Source organism: Sciurus vulgaris, assembly GCF_902686455.1.
Source record: "Sciurus vulgaris genome assembly, chromosome: 5".
Classification (NCBI taxonomy): Eukaryota; Metazoa; Chordata; class Mammalia; order Rodentia; family Sciuridae; genus Sciurus; species Sciurus vulgaris.
In genome coordinates, this window is record NC_136465.1 from 17,679,922 (window position 1) to 17,697,226 (window position 17,305).

The 17,305-nt window shown below is 41.3% G+C and overlaps 1 protein-coding gene across 6 annotated transcripts in view; it reads left to right on the plus strand.

Annotated features, from left to right (window-relative positions):
• PSD3 (pleckstrin and Sec7 domain containing 3) overlaps positions 1-17,305 on the plus strand; it is a 593,519-nt gene that overhangs the window by 545,271 nt on the left and 30,943 nt on the right. For all 6 annotated transcript variants that reach the window (XM_079143340.1, XM_079143339.1, XM_079143341.1 and 3 more), the window contains 3 exons: positions 1,403-1,560; positions 4,009-4,153; positions 13,701-13,844. In XM_079143340.1, the coding sequence (XP_078999466.1) occupies positions 1,403-1,560; positions 4,009-4,153; positions 13,701-13,844 (447 nt within the window). The remainder of the gene's footprint in view (positions 1-1,402; positions 1,561-4,008; positions 4,154-13,700; positions 13,845-17,305) is intronic.

Genomic DNA, 17,305 nt, shown 5'->3' on the forward strand with positions numbered 1-17,305 from the left:
AGTATTTTCCTTTTCTCCTTTATTTATCTCACCTTTCTAGAAGACTGTCAGTGTCAATAGCCATTTGTAACCTCTGAGGCTTAACAAAATAAGACTTGTAGGAATCGCACTGTGGAAACTTGGTCATGGTAAATTTGGGTGATCTTTGTATTGCTCCTGGTGTTAACTTTGTATTTTAAAGGGAAAACCTTTGCCTTCAAGTACCACCTCTGACAGTGATCATTAATGATCAGCAGCCTCCTGATTTATCTTTGACTCAGTTCGAATTAGCAACTGTGGTTGGTTTGAATTGCTTGATTTGTGTGTGATTTGGGTATCATGATATTGTAAGGGGATTTTAATTTTTTTTCTGAAAATTTGTGAAACCAATAAGGGAATAATCTTCCCTTGGGCTTTTCCTGCAACTTAGAAGGGGTTTTTGGAGTGCATGAGTGTGTTTTCTTTACAGGAGAAATACAAGTTTATTTTACATATTCTATAAAATATGGGAAGAGGGGCCTTAAACTCTAGAAATCAATCTCCTATAACAGTTCTTAGCATCTGCAATGTATAGATAGTATCAAACTTGTTTTAAATTCTAACTATTATCCTACTAATTGGAGTTTTCTATTGTTGTTATCTTTAAAGGGGTTCCACACGGTGGACCCTTTTTAAATTCTATGAATTATGCAGTTGATGTCCAGAAATAAAATTGCATATGTGTATGTCACCTGCCTTCTTACGTAATTTTGCCTTTTTTAAAATGTGTGGCAGTTGAGCCAAGCTTTCTCTTGTTTATTAAATTGATTTTCTACTTTCAGCAGAAGAGCTGGAGAATATTATTATATTTTACTTACTGTTCATTTTTCTGTTGATCATATTAAGTCCCCCAAAAGAAAGCAGCAGCAAAACGAAGTGTCTTTAGAGCTGTATGTCCACCTTCCAGTAAAATTGTGTTGATGGATATCTGCCCACTTTTGCATTTGTCCATCTGATCCTGAAGCCAGTTCTCAGTAACTGTCAAATCGAGCCTCATATCATGTGATTGTAAACTGCATGTGATAGGTAGGCCTTCCTTACCTATCTACATTAATTATCATATTTCAGAATATTTTTTGACTGCCTTTTAGGTACTCATTCATAGCACGTTTCACACATCGTGCTACCTTTTGACATTTATGAAGTTACAAATTCTTACCCTTCGTTTTACTTTTTTCATGCACTTTTATGAACTTTTAAAAATCTTCACCATTAGGTCTTAAAAAGAGAAATGGGGGCTGGGGAGATAGCTCAGTTGGTAGAGTGCTTGCCTTGCAAGCACAAAGCCCTGGGTTCAATCCCCAGCATAGCAAAAAAAAAGAGAGAGAGAAATGGGAGTCTCATCTCACACTCTTGTCTTTGCTTTCTCTGTACCCACCTGCAGGATGAATATAAGCCAGAAAAGGCCTTGTCTGAAGAGGACCTGAAAAACGCCGTGAGTGTGCACCATGCCCTGGCGTCCAAGGCCACGGACTATGAGAAGAAGCCCAATGTCTTTAAGCTCAAAACTGCCGACTGGCGGGTCTTGCTGTTTCAAACCCAGTACGTCTCGTTGCTTTGGTTCTTACTTGGTTTTGGTTTTTAGCTCTCTTACCACGGCTTTATGCTAAGGAGTGGAATCAGGCTCTGTAGCAGAAATTTTTTGAGTTGGAGTGAAATGTCATGAGCTGGTTTCATTAGGGAAACAGCTACCTAAGAAGACTGGCACAAAAACATAGGAGCCCTGAGTTCTAGTTGTTTGGTCCACTATGAAGTATCCCTGTGTCCTTTAGCTAGCCGCTGACCATCTCTAGAACTCAGTGTCCTCGTTAATAAGTTGGGAGAGTTTCAGTAGATAAGTTCTGTCATAGCATGAGTAAACCAGGGTTCAGATCACCATCTCCCAGCTCAGTCTTGTAACCCACAATTTTTTAACCTCTTGGAGCCGTGGCGTGTAGCTGCTGTGGGTAATCATGTTTGTCTCTTTGGGTCCTGGTGAGATTTTTTTGTCTTTTTTTTTTAATTATTTTTTTATTCTGATGAGATTTTGATACGCGTATGAAGTGGCTCTCAGGGTGCCTGTTACGGAGAAACTGTTCATTAAGTGTAAATTTTCTTCCTGATCTCTTATTTCCTTTTCTTTTGGAGCTCGAATGCCCAAGATTATACTAGAAAGAAAAGATAAAATCATACTGTGAACAAGGAAAGGGAATGAACAAGGAAAGAGTTCCAGTGACAGACTTCAGATGAATAGCGAGCATTCCACTTAAAGAATCCTGGACTTGGGAAGTGAGGAACTTTGGGTGTTCAGAAGGGAGCTGCCAGAGGGGTTAATGATTTGTGGCTTGAGCTTGACTCTGGAATCATCCTCAACCTCATATTATTAGCTGACCCCAACTAAATTGAAGATTGACATCAAGGTAGTGAGTACAAGTGTCTGTACGCCTGATGGAGGCAATGTAAGATCAGAAAAAAAAAATGAGACTAAGAGCGATGGAAACTTATGGCCATTGAACTTTTAAAGGGGTAAAATTGCTGACAGGAGGTGCTATATGACAAAGGGTTTTTGAATTTGGGAATGGGACAGTTAACACCACAAAGGGATTCATAACCAAATGTATAATTACAGCTATTAGTCAGGAAAGGTCTTTTAAATTTTTCTGTTCTCTAGTATTTTTTAATATCTGATATAATACCTAAGGAGATCACCTTGCTTCAGGTAGAACCCATACCAAAGTCGCTTGGAGAGGTAATTAGAAATGTATATTGTGTGTAATGAGGAATTGATAACTTGCACAGTCTCAGGTTAGCAGGGTTCTTTCAGAGTAATCAGTAAAAGAAATGGTTAAATGATTATTTCACCTTTTGTTGGACATACGCATGGTGGCTTATCTTTCTGTTTCATGGCTCAGTCATGAACTCACAGGTATTTGTTCCGTGTTGTCAGTGAGGGGCTTTCTGAATATAATGACACATAAATTAAAAATATGATACCACATGATGTCCGCCTCCTCTCAGATGGACTTTTTAGCATTCTATTAAGCTCTACTTTATCTACCATAATCTCTCCAGCTTTGAATGTAATTTTAACAGTTTTTAGTAAACGTACAGAATGGTGCAGCCAGCCCCAGTCGTTTTACAACACTCCATCATCCAGAGCCATCCCCTAATCTGTGGTCACTCCGCATTCGGACCCCCAGCCCCAGACATCCACTGATTCTACTTTTTGTCTGTATATTTCTTTTCTGGACATCTCTTGTAAATGGACTCATACAACATGTATTGTGTATGTGTGCGTGTGTGTCTGCCTTCTTTTGCTTAAAGTTTTGGGGGTTCATCCATGCCCTGTGTCACATGGATCAGTATCGCACACTGTTGGTGAATACTGTTTTTGTAGATTTATCACGATTTTTTAATTCACTCACTAGTTGATGGACACTTGGGTTGTTTCCCTTTTTTGATTCTTAGGAATAAAGGAGCCATTAACATCAACATACAAGTCTTGGTGTAGCTTTATATTTTATTTATCTTGAGTACCAACGAAGGAGTAGAATTAATGTGTTGTATGATAAATTCATAGTTAAATTTCAAAGAAACTACCAAAATGTTTTCCCAAGTGGGTACGCCCTTTTACATTCCCTCAGCGTATGCTTCGGTCAGATTTTAAAATAAAATTGTGTGATTAAAAGAGATGAATTAATTTCTTAATTAACTTTTGGCCTAGCCTGGTTTTCAACAGAAAGAAGTTTAGTGAATATATCTCTTTTTCCCTTCTGTATTCTAGGGGCATTGTCTTAGTCTTATCCTTTGATGACCGTAGATAGGTTCCAGAGCCTTCCACTGCCTGGTGATTGCTCTCGAGAATGTTAACCTCCAGTGGGGTTGTTAGGGATAATTATACCCAGAATAAATGATCTTATGTGCCATTTAAAATCAACAATGAGCAATGGACAAGGTGTGATGCACTTAGACACAGAAATATCCTCATATAGACGTATCCATTTCTCATAGGAGTCCAGAGGAAATGCAGGGATGGATAAGCAAGATCAACTGCGTGGCAGCTGTCTTTTCCGCACCACCGTTTCCAGCAGCCATTGGTTCTCAGAAGAAGTTTAGCCGCCCGCTTCTGCCTGCCACTACAACGAAATTATCTCAGGTAACTCGTTCAATGGTGCTGTGGACTTGGAACAAAGTCCTTTATAATTTTGCTAATATTTGTATTGGAATAATGCTCCTTATTGGAAGGCAGATGGAAGACCTTGCCGCATATTGTATAAATGGGGCAAAATGTAATATACCAGCATATTTTACACTTGAGTTATACTTCTTTGTTTTTTTTTTTTTTTTTAAACTGGCTAAAGCTGGGGCAGTGTCCTGACTTAGTAGCAAGCTTTTCATTCATTCATTCATTAGTTCATTTAATTGAGCATTTACCATATTTAGTGCTTGGGATATAAACATATTTTCAGAAACTCCCCTGCTCACAGTAGTATGGGAAAGGCCTTCCTTACCCCTCAGAAGAGCTGAGTGGAACATTTGCATTTTCTAAGCTAATCAAGATAAAGCGCACTAGGGCTCTGTTCCACAAATGTTTACATAAAATTCTCTTTATGTTTCTTAAAAAAATTTTTTTTCAAGTTTTGTCATCTCATAAAATTCTGTTCTGAGGCTCTGTGAATTTTAAACCTGTGTCCAGTAACCCTGTTGACACTGACCAGTTAAGGATTTTGGAGCCACGTTGATGTCTTTATGAAGTTCTTATTGCTGTAGCAGTAGAAATAATTTCATCTGACAATGGTCAACAAAGGTTTTGTCGTTAACTAGCTGTTGTTCACCACTTTCATATTATAATTACCAATGATATATTTATTTAATAAACATATAGTATGTCCCTATTGTATTTCAAAGGTAGTTTTTGGCTGTGGATCTAGGAAGACAGATGAAACCCAGGATCACTTCTGAAGGAGTCATAAATACAAATGAATAAGTACTCGATAGCTGTACAGGAAGGATCAAGTCCAGAAGGCTGTGTGGGCACAGGGCAGGGACATCTAGGGTGGCCTTGGAGGCGAAGGAAGAGGTGTGATATTTCACATGAAGCTTAAAGGATGAGAAATAGGTGGGTTGTGAGATGAGATAACAGAATGATCCAGCAGAGGAACAGAGGCCCAGAGGGGAGACGCTGGAAAGCAGGAACCACACCGAGTTACCTGAGGAGCTTTGAGAAAAAGTTAGAAATGTACCTTGTGGACGTAGGCGAAGGCCATTCTGCTGTGACAGAGTACCACTGACTGGGTCATTTATAAGGAAAAAAATGTATTCCCTACATTTCCATGGCTGGGAAGTCTGACATCAGGGTTACCTGATGAGAGTCTTCTTGCAGAGTCCTAACACGACAGAGGGCATCCCTTGGTAAGGGGCGTGAGCAGGAGAAAGCTGAGCGGCTCAGACTCAGGTTTAGAGCAGCCTGCTCCTGTGGTAACTAACCCACCCTCAACATAATGACCTTAGCCCACTGGTGAGGGCGACCCCCTCACGACCTGATCACCTCTTAAAGGTCCCACCTCCCAGTCCTGCCCGTGGAAATCAAGCTTCAGTGTGAGTTTTAGGCAGGGGCATACTCAGACCGTTGCAGGCCTGCTTGTCATGTGTATCGTTTGGGAGGCTTCCGTGGTTCCCGGGGGTCTTTAGGACATTAGTTTTTAAGCAGAAGACTCATATGGTCAGATGTGTACTTTAGAAGCGGTTCCGTTGCAATATGACAGGAGCATTAGAAGAAGACATTGTGAGAAGCACAAGGGCGCCTCAAGGAATATCCAGTAACCTAGAGGAGAAATAGCTAAGTTAGTTGTTGAGGAAACAGGTAGGAATGGAAATTCTTGAGAGTACAGAACAGATGTTCTCATGGCTGAAGTGGAGGAAGAAGGGCCGTCGCCCAGGACTGCAGGGTCTGGCCCGGCTTTCGGAACCTCACCTCACCATCTCCTCATTTCCTCACGTTGTTTCTTTCCGAGTCTTTTCCTGGATCCTTTTCTTCTTTCTCTCTCTAAGTAGTGTAGCCCATAGGGCTTGGAAGTAGACTAAGATACCTGAGAAACAACATTTTAAGAAAAGTTATTTAGATAAAAATAACCAACATGGAGAATGTTGTGCTAAGAAAAGGGAGAAGATCAGGTAAAATAAAGACAAAACCTGCCAATAAGAGCTTGCAGTGAGGTCCTTGGGTAAACTTAGCAATAGCATTTTTGGTGGACTGATGGAAATAGACTATATTGATCTTCTTTGAGAGAGGAATAGAAGATAGTAAGGAAGTGAGGAAAGAGAATATGCACGAATCTTGCCATAAATTTACAAAAATCAGAAAGACTAGTAGTAAGAAGAGAGGCACGTAATTTCTAGAAAGATTCTTTTGTGTTTTTTCCCTTCATTCATAAATATTATTAACATGTATTGGGTGGTTATTACATAAGCATTGTTATTACTGCATTGTTCATATATGACCAGAAACACTGTTGAGAATAGAAAGGACCAAGCCAGCTCACTTACAGGACAGAAAGGCGTTTAATTTTCCAAGATAATAATTATGACCAGAAAGTATGCTGGCCAGCTTCTCCATCTGTCCAACCAAAGTACAAACCCATAAAGGCAAATCCTTCCCTGCTTTAAATTTGGTTACTTAGTCATATGTCACATACACAGTCACAAGTGGAGCACATAAACAGAAAACCATGTTATAGGAAGTTAGGGGAGGAGAAAATTGGAAGCAAAAGATGTCTTCGGAAGTTGAGTTTTCTTCATTCACTTCCCTGTGGACTTTGCATTAGTCGTCATTTTTTAATAGATGGGTCTTTCTCACCATCACTTCTATAAAAGAAGCAGGACAGAAAGTGCCCTGGAGTAAAGAGGGGCTTTAATAAGCATGTCATTTGCAGAAACATAATGGATCTTAGAGCTACATCAGAGTTCTTCCCTGTTCTTCTCTCACTGTGGAATGTACTTTTTTATTCACTTCCTAGGCCCTGCTGTCCTATTTGTGTATGAGCTATCTCCTAGTAAGTCACAGGCACATGGAAATGTATTCCTCTATATGTGTTTTTGCCAAGAAAACAGGCAAACCAGCACGTTTATCAAAGCAGGCTCTTTTTTTTAAATTTATTTTTATTGTAAACAAATGGGACACATGTTGTTTCTCTGTACATGAAGTAAAGGCATGCCATTTGTGTAATCATACATTTACATAGGGCAATGGTGTTTGATTCATTCTGTTATCTTTTCCTTCCCCTTCACCCCTCCCACCCCTCTTTTTCCTCTATACAGTCCCTCCTTCCTCCATTCTTGCCCCCCTCCCACCCTCCATTATATGTCATCATCCACTTATCAGCGAGATCATTCGTCCTTTGGTTTTTTGAGATTGGCTTATCTCACTTAGCATGGTATTCTCCAATTTCATCCATTTGCCTGCAAATGCCATAATTTTATTATTCTTTATGGTTGAGTAATATTCCATTATATATATACACCACATTTTTTTATCCATTCATCAATTGAAGGACATCTAGATTGATTCCACAATCTGGCTATTGTGAATTGAGCAGCTATGAACATTGATGTGGCTGCATCACTGTAGAATGCTGATCCTTAAGTCTTTTGGGTATAGGCCAAAGAGTGGGATAGCTGGGTCAAATGGTGGTTCCATTCCAAGTTTTCTAAGGAATCTCCACACTGCTTTCCAGCTTGGCTGCACTAATTTGCAGCCCCACCAGCAATGTATGAGTGTACCTTTTTCCCCACATCCTCGCCAACACCTATTGTTGCTTGTGTTCTTGATAATCGCCATTCTAATTGGGGTGAGATGGAATCTTAGTGTAGTTTTGATTTGCATTTCTCTTATTACTAGAGATGTTGAACATTTTTTCATATAAGCCAGTGTCTTACACCAGAACCAAAAATAGAATGCATAATCTTAAAAAATATTTTTCTTTATTCTGGATATGCATCCACAGAGATACAAAAATGGAGTGGGGAATACATGTAATATGATCAGTGACAGATTTAAGATTTTAGGTAAGAAAGCAATAAGCCAAAAAGAAGCATCCTCCAGTGTCACCTAAGACAAGACAGCTCTGCTGTTTCAGGAACTTAACTTCTAGAGTAAAGGATGATGTGAGCAGTATCTCCCTGCCACCACCTGTTAAACCACCAAGGCTTTCTGGGTCTCTCTTTTCCTTCTGGAAAGGAGGAGGTTCTAGAATACGTTTAAGGCTGATGGTTTCCATATTATGGCTTCACTTGGGTCATCATTTCATCTACAAAAAAGAAAGTTTCACTACTGAGGGTAACAGGACAGTTTGGAAAGTATGATATAAAACCACGCACATGGTGACAAGCAGGTCCTGGAGGGGTTAGTTCACACATAGCTGGTGCAGGAGAGAGGTGTGGCCTTCACCCCCGTGGTCACTCTTGCCGGTGTCTGTGCAGAGTCACAGCACACCACCAGCGAGTCCTGAGGCAGGCGGCCCTTGACGCCCCAGCTCTTCACAGGCTGGTTTCTCCTCTTCAGCCCAGTCCATCTCACAGTGCTGTAGACGTTTGGACCCGGATCATTCTTCATTGTGTGAAGCTGTCCTGTGAACTGCAGGGTGTTTAGCAGTGTCCCCAGCCTCCACCCAGTAGATGACAACTGCATCCCCGCTAAGTTTAATAACCAGAAACATCTCCAGACCTCGCCAAGTGTCCTCTGGGGTCAAATCCACCCCCTCCCACTGAGAACCACTGCAGTGACCCAGTGGTTCTGCCTCTGTGAGACCGGCCACCTTTCCTTTCTCCATGCCCCCACAGGCTGGCCACTGTCCCCCCAGGACCCTCTTGGGTAGCTGCAGTTTATAAAATACATGTTACAGCAATGTGAGTACCTTGCTCAGGGTGGGGGAGAGCAGGATAGCATTAAGGAAAAAAATTAAACGTTCAATTAGAAGATTATTTGGTATTTTGAAGACATATTGTTCATCACCCTGTCATTTAAGAGCTTCTCTCTAATTTATTCTTGTCTGCCATCCAAAACATATTAGTCTCAGTTATTAAAATTGATTATTGCCGGTGCAGTGTGGTTCTTCCTGAACAAGTCCACTGTGTAGGAGTCACCTTCTCTAGTTGTTTTTCATGGCAGTGTTGCCAAAGCACATTTTTCTTCTTCTGTTGGGGGTGGGAAAACTAATTTGAAAACTTGAAGTTTTTTTTTTTTTTTTCCCCCCTCCTTCTGGAGACACAGAATTTCATGATTAGCCTCCTTCGGGATCTATTCAGGGCCTCTTTTATACCCACCAAAGCAGTCATTTTCAAACTTGAATGTTCACAAGAATTATCTGGGGACAGTATAATATCCTGCCAGGTGGTTCAGATCCAGTCTGGTGCCTGGAAATTTGCCTGTTTTTCTCTCATATGTCCCAGATGACCGGCCAGCAAACAGTGCAGCTCACACTGAGACACACCACACTGTCGCAGTTTCTGCCTCCCTTAGGTCTGTTGCTGCTTCTCTGGATACTCGTATCTCATGAAGTCACTTTCCTGATTGATATCTAGTTCCAGTTTCTTTGAATTCCAACTCTTCTCTTACAAAAGTTTGAACCAATGAATAATCACTAAATATTAACTTTTGGGGTGCAGACCAAATGGTGAACACTGATCAGGAACCATGGTGTGTCCTGTGCTTGCTCCTCATAGGGAAGTAACCCCACCCTCCTCCTCTCTGTGGTTGGACCTCAGGTTGTGCTAAGGGCCTGGGGAGGGGCAGGCCTTGGGAGCCTGGCATTTCAGTGAAGGAAGTCGCTCTTAATGGTTGCCTTCCTCACTGGCCAGAACTGTACCCCTGCACCCCACCCAATGTCACACCTTGTCACCAAATCCTGCCACTTTACCTCTTAAGTATCTTCCACATCCTACCCAGTGTTGCTTACTTCAGGCTTTTGTCCTCTTACACCTAGATCACAGGGTTTCCTTTTTAATCATTCACCTTATCAATACTAAATATTTGAGCAATGTGTATTTTTAAATAAAATATACCCCATGCCCTGTTGTCAACCCAGATAGTAAACCTTAACACTTCACAGTACTTAGATTTTAGAAAATAATCTTTAAAATTTTCCCAATGCCTGAGAACTCCATTTAGAAATTTCTAGAACTTGTCAACAAATTCAGCAGTTATGAGTTACAATGGTTTTTATGCAATTTAAAATTACTTCTCAATACTGATTTTTAAAACTCTCCTACTGGGTCACCTTGACTGGAGAGCACATGCCTCTTTTTGGAAAACTCTGGCCAGGACATTTGTATGGCCACTCAAAGTACCTCTGCCCCCACCCTTGCTTTCCTCCAGTCTACCCTTTCCAGTTCCAAGTAAAACAGATCCAACTAGGATGCTTTCCTTAACAGACTCACTTTTTGGGGGGAGTGGGAGTACCGGGGATTGAACTCAGGGGCACTCGACCACTGAGCCACATCCCCAGCCCTAATTTGTATTTTCTTTAGAGATCGGGTCTCACTGAGCTGCTTTTCCAGAGTAGATGGGTTTCTTATTTATTTCTTGGAGTCTGTGTTTAATATACAGTAAAGATTCAATAAAGCAATTAATTGAATCATGTGGAAGTGTGTTTAAGGACACTGTGTTTAAGGTCTGTAAATTGTGTTAAACCTGAAATGATTAAAGAAAAATCTCTCATGATGGTACTTTCAGCAGTAGCCCTCTCAGACGGAGTCAATGGCACATTCTTTATTCTAAAATCCATACCTCTTGGGTTTGATAGGTCTCAAGCATCATAGATTTTACTTGTAATTTGCACTGCCTTATAAATCACCTTTCTCCCTTAAAACAGCACAGAGGAAGTAGTATGAGCACCCTGTGTTTCAGCTGCTGTGGATTGAGGGACCTGTAGGTACGGTGAGCTTTGTAGAGATAGTTACAGCTGTGGTTTCAGCTCTTGGTTTATAAGCGTAAGGTATTTGTTAGTGCCATGTACTATCGTCTCTGCTCCGTACCTTACTGGACACTGGAAGACTAAAGGAAAAGGGGACGTGAACCTTATTTTGCCTTCGAGGAGTTCGTACTCAGTCAAGGAGGTAAAATTCATGCCTAGGTCAGAGTGTGCTTTGTGGTAAGCAGATGCCATATGCACTTAATGCTGTAGTAACTGGGAAGAGATTGCAAGGTCTGGAGCGTGCAGGACACATAGACCTGAGTGCATCCCTCCTGCTGGAGAGCCTTGGCAGGAGGCGTGTGGGGACCTGGGGACCCAGGGAGTCTGAGGAGCCCTGAGAGCATCGAGGTCGGCACCAAAACACTGGGAAGTAGGTTTTGAAGCTTGTGTGTGTTTAGCCGCCCTTTGGGTTTAAGAAAGTGTTTCCTAGCGGACTTAGGATTTGAAGTTGGGAGGATGGACTCCTGCTGTGTCGGTGGCCTTGAGCAGGTGCTAGATCGAGTTCTCTAGGTCTCTGTTTCCTCCTGAGAGGACAAGGTTAGAAGGGGCATAGCCAGGTTCTCCTCGGAAGGCTTCCGATTCCTAGGACTCTGTGTTGCAGTTGGGTGTAAAAGAAGGTGCGAAGGTGTTTATGGGATACAGTGTGATGTTCTGACACATATGTCCGTGGTGGAGCAGTTAAATCAAGCTAGTTAACATATCTGTCAAGCCACATACTTATTTTATTTTATTTTTCTGATGAAAACATTTGAAATCTTGAAAATTTTGTACTTATTGATTTATCAGTATTGGGGATTGAACACAGGGGTGCTTAACCACTAAGCTACATCCACAGCTGTTTTTATTTTTTATTTTGAGACAGGATCTCACAAAGTTGCATAGGACCTTAATAAGTTGCTGAGGCTGGCTTTAAAACTTGTGATCCTCCTGCTTCAGCCTCCTGAGTCACTAGGATTACAGACCTGCTCCATCATGCCCAACTCTCAGCAGTTTTGAAATATATAATACATTACTATTAACTATAGTCACCATGAAAACAGAAGAATTCTTGAATTCATTCTAATTGAAATTCTCTGTTCTTTGATTAATATCTCCCCAATCCCCTTGTTCCCCCATAATTTGTAACCATCATTCTGCTTTCTATAGCTATAAGCTTGATTTTTTTTTATATAGTTTACATATGAGATTGTACATCATTTGTCTTTCTGTACCTAGCTTCTTTCACCTTGGATAATGTCCTCCAGTTTTATCCATGCTGTGGCATAGGATGGAATTTCCTTCTTTTTAAAGGCTGAGTACTACTCTATTATGTGTACATATCATATTTTCATTATCCATGCATCTTGTGGGGACACTTAGGTCATGTCTGTATCTTAGCTGTGGTGAATAAGGTTTCAGTGACCACAGTGTATACCTGTCTGGGTTGTCTTTGAGTGTTTGGTGGCATTTAAGAATGAATCTTGTCATCTTTCTTTCCCTCCACGTGTTCTTGCTACCTCTTCTGTTCAACTTTGCACTCATTGTTCTCTGCTTTTTAATTTTTCATTGTTTTCTATTTTGATGGCTTTAGACTTGAAATTTTTTTCCCTCGTTTGGCTTTTAAGATGTACACTATTAACAGAAATTCCTAAGATATTATATGTGACTTTATAATTTCTGGATGTCTTTGCCACAAAATTTTCAAGGATGTTACATAATCTTAATTTAGCATTCATAATTATTAATTTTCTAGTAGTCTTTTAAATTATTCGCCTCACTGCATTGAAACTTACATTCTAAAATTATGTTGGTGTTATGTAAAAACATACTTATCACCTCATTTAATCAATTCTTCATTTGCATTTACCTTTTTATTTCTTATACATGTAAAATTTATAATCAAGAATTTGGATAATTTACATGTGGAAGTGGAATAGTAAGCTGCCACACCACTTTAGGAATGCAAGAGAATTCCAATGTCTTTGTCTCAAGACTTTAAAATTTGGCAAGAGGATTCAGTATCATATCTTTTTAGGTTGCTTATTGCCAAAGAGGTATAAATGGTACCCCTAGAATGGAAGTCCTCTGACATAGAACCAACCATATTATATTGGCACATGGAACCTGTAACAATGCTGTTCAGGCAACAATGAGTACATTTTAATCAAATGATTACTTCAGGTCAATGAAGTTGAAGGCAGTGAGACCCTCTGCTACTTTTGAGGGGAAAAGTGTAGATAGCACATTTTTTTTAATAGCATATGATAGATTTTAGAGAAGAAGTATTTCTTTGCAGTATTGCTTATCTCTCAAAAAGGAAAGAAGTTTACAGATAGACTCTCATTTGTTCTGATAGATAGGCACACAAACAGCATTGCTGAGTGAGCATGAAATTGAGAAGCCAAGTTGTGTGGTACTCAGGATAGGCACTTGGCTGTTCATATGGTGACTTGTCTGTTCTGGTTTCTCTTCAGAGGTCTTGTCCCAACTTGGTGACATTGCATCTCTTACAGGCTCTGAAGCCATTTGGTTTTGTAGTAAGGGGCCTCATTAGGGAGGCTGGCCTGGGTTGACATCCTGGGAAGAAATACACCCACACTGGCCAGTTGGAAGGATGTGCCTCCTGCAGAGGCACCTTGGAGTGTCCTGATAAATGAAAGTCTTCCACCATAAAGGATTTTTAAAGGGACTCTACCCTTTTTTTTTTAATTGATTTCTTCCTTTTGCACTAACTGGTTTAATAATTTCCCGCAGGAGGAACAACTGAAATCTCACGAAAGGAAGCTGAAGCAGATCACCACTGAGCTGGCTGAGCACCGCTCCTATCCCCCTGACAAGAAAGTCAAAGCCAAGGATGTGGATGAGTACAAGCTGAAAGATCACTATCTGGAGTTTGAGGTATGCTGCACCGGATGCTAACGAATGCTTCTGATATGCTTTGTCCATGAGAGGAAAGGTTTTCCACAGTTACTGTAACAGTGAGGAGCTCACCTCGCCCTGGCTTTAATTTGGGAGCTCCTAGCAAGCATGGTGCCGGTCCTGATGGCCTTGCATGTTTGCGATTCCACTTATGCGCCAAGCTAACATCACAGACGGACTGCCAGTTTATTCGTTTAACAGCAGGCAGCGTGCCTACTTGGAATTCTGCTCCTGCTGTGATGTCAAAAAACAAAAAATGCAGGGGGTCTTCTCAGGGTGGACAGCTGCTCTCTCCATGTCCTTGTGTCCCTTCCACATAGCTGAAGTCCAGATCAGGTACAGGAGAGGAAGTGAGCCACAGGGTGATAGGAAGCATCAGCTTTCCCCTCCTGTTCTTGTCGGTAGGCGACACCAGTGTATCTTCCCTCTTCCACTCACTGCCCTTCAGAAGAGGATTCTGAATCGTGGCACATTCGTGTACGACAGAAGCATGGTTCTTAGGAAGAATGGTGAGGATCCACGTGACGCCGCACAGAAAGGCAGAACAGTTCAAAGCAAGCCGAAGGCCAAGTAGTTCAAATGGTTCCTTCGTCTGAGTTTTCTTCCACATCCGTGTTACGATCCTCCGTTTTGCCTCCTCGGCCATCCCCTCAGACCCTTAAGGTATCTTTGACCCCCCCCCCCCAAAAAAAAAAAAAGTTAAAAATATTTTTCTGTTGGATGTGCTGACTCCATTCTCTGTGGCTCTTCGTGTTCATTGCAGTTCTTGTCCCTTTATTTCCCTCTTTCTCTTGGTTCTCCTTCAGTCCCATCTTACCATCCTCTTTTCTTCTCCCCAAACACACCTGTGTACCTCCTCATCACTTCCTTCTGCCTGGAATGCTCTTCCCACCTTCCTTTCTGTAAGTGCTGCTCATCTTTCCAGGAATAGCCCAGATCCTCCTGTGGAAGGCCTCCTCTGGACCTCCAGCTGGGATTAATCTGCTGTAGTTCTTACCCCAATTTGCTTTATGATAATGTCACGTATAAGCTTGTCTCTGTATCTGTAGTGGATCTCACATCCCCCTGCATGAGACTCTGAGCTCTCAAAGGGCAGGGACCTCAGGTTCATTTCCAGCCTGTGCTTGCTTAATGAATTAGACAGGATTTCATAGAAGCCCTCCTGAGTGTAAAAAAAAAAAAAAAGTTCTGTCATCAAATGTGGCACTAGAGCTCAAAGATGGCACTTCCCCTGCAGATCCAAATGCTAGTTTTCTCCATGGTCAAGCAAGTCATTGCTGTAGTCAGATGACTATCCCAAGAGGAATCTTTCTTTAGATAGAGGTCTGAGTTTGCTGGCAAAAACTTTAGAAGCCTTGATAGCAAAAGACTTGATAAAAATATTCAAAAGAAAAGAAACAAAAAACAAAGTAGCTCATCTTTCCCCAGACTTGTTCATTCTTGGGAAATGAGAGCTCTCAAAAAGCAATCATTATTCTTCACACTTCTGGAGTAGCTTTAAGCCCTAGACCCATTTGGCTTCACACGTTGTAATTAAATTTCCCAACACCTCCGTCCCCTGCTTCCAGCACTCAGCACCTTGCTTTGAGCCCTTGACTCTGAGGAGAAGAGCAGGCAGGGCAGCCACAGAACATGGAGAGGTTGCCGCTGCTCGGTGCACACCCCGCTTTTGGGTCTTCTGTGGTGCCCTTTGTCTGAAAATGCAGCCCAGCCAGCTCCGCCAGTTTTGTTTCCTGACCTGAAGTTAGACCCCGCTTTGTGAGACGAAGCCCTGGCTTTCATCAGATTGTCTCAAGGAGCGTGAAGACTGCCTTCCAGGCAGAGCCAGGCTCATGCTAATGGGTGCAGCCTGTCAGGTTGGTGTCAAGTTGCATTAACCTGTGTGGGCCAGAAAGGTAGAAGGTACTTCACTTTGTACAGATGCCATCTGAGAAGGTTTCCATACCAGCACCATTGTTCGAAAAGTGAGTCGTTGATTTTCACTAAAGGAAAACTGGAGTAATGGATCATAAAGAGTCTGCTGTGCTATTATTTCAGACACCGGAATTGGTCTCCTGTGAGGGCTTGTGGCAGTCCTTGCGTAACATCCCTTGCTTTATAAGCATCATTCCAAGTGGTTGCTTCATTCCCCAAGTAGAGGGTAGACATCTGTTGGCCAGTGTGTGTATTTTGTGCAGTGCTGTATCCCCAGGTCCTCGAATATTGACTGAGTGCTTGATACAAGAGCCACTGAGAGACTTCATGAAATTTTATCATTACGTATAAAAGATAACATCACAGGAAATAAGTCTCTGAGAATCACTTAGTATCAGTTCTTTTTACAGACTAAGCAAGTCTCATAAGCAGGTGAGAACAGACGGCAGGGTCTGCAGTTCAGGGGGCCCCTGGTGGGCAGTGACAGAGGAGACTAAGCCTATCTGTGTATTCAGCCGTGAGGAATCACTGCCTGGGTTAGCTCTGTCACTTGTTCCTTCGTAGGTCGTCATCAAGAGACTCCCCTGGTTTCAGGGCAATTGTTTGTCACAAGTCTTAATGAGGAACAAAACTCCTATTTTGGCAAAATAGCTGTTAGTGATAGCACCAGGGGTGTTCCTAAGTTTATGCATTTCACAGTGGTTTCTATCCCGGTTGCATTGAGTGTAGACAGTTCTTCATGGCAAGCCACGTTCTCCAAACCTTCATTCACAATCAGTGATTAGAAATTCCAGTAAATTCATAGGTATAGTGTTAAAAGAAGACGACATAGAATATAAGAAGACTTCTATGTAAACCTATTAGAAAAGGACTCATTTTTACCTAAAGCAGCAAACTTCACTCAGAATGGGCTATGACTGACCAGATCTGTACTTTTTTCTTCATTGACTATTAATAAGCATAGAGAAGGGGTAGAGGGTTTTTTTTGTTTTGGATTTTAAATAAAATGCCCATAGTTGTGACTGTTATTTTCTTAGGTTCATTTGGAAAATCTAATCTTACTTTGGATAAAATGTCAAATATCACAAGTCTCAATTGAGAAAATGTTATTTTGCAAGTTCTTGAAAATAAATATAAGAATTGGCCTCATATCTTTATAAATCATTTCTACTTTATTTAGCTCCTATTTTACTTTTAACTGTTTTCATTCATCTCCATGCTTCTGATACATTAGGAAAGGTATGGTTTGTATCACATGACTTGTTTGTCTCAGATTTAAAACTTAGAAGACTCCAGGCAACCAAAACACAGTAGGTTGAACTGCGCAGGAAGCACCACTAAAGAAATTCCCATCATAGCACTGTCCTTGGCCCCAATGTTTTGACTTTGTTTCTTCTGCTTTGAAAGCAACCATGATTAGAAAGGGAAAATGATGTTTATTCCCAGATATTTTCCATGTAGCATGTAAGATGTTTGTAATCAGGTTGAGTGATCCTTATGTTGAGCTAGTCCTGAGTAGGGGCCAG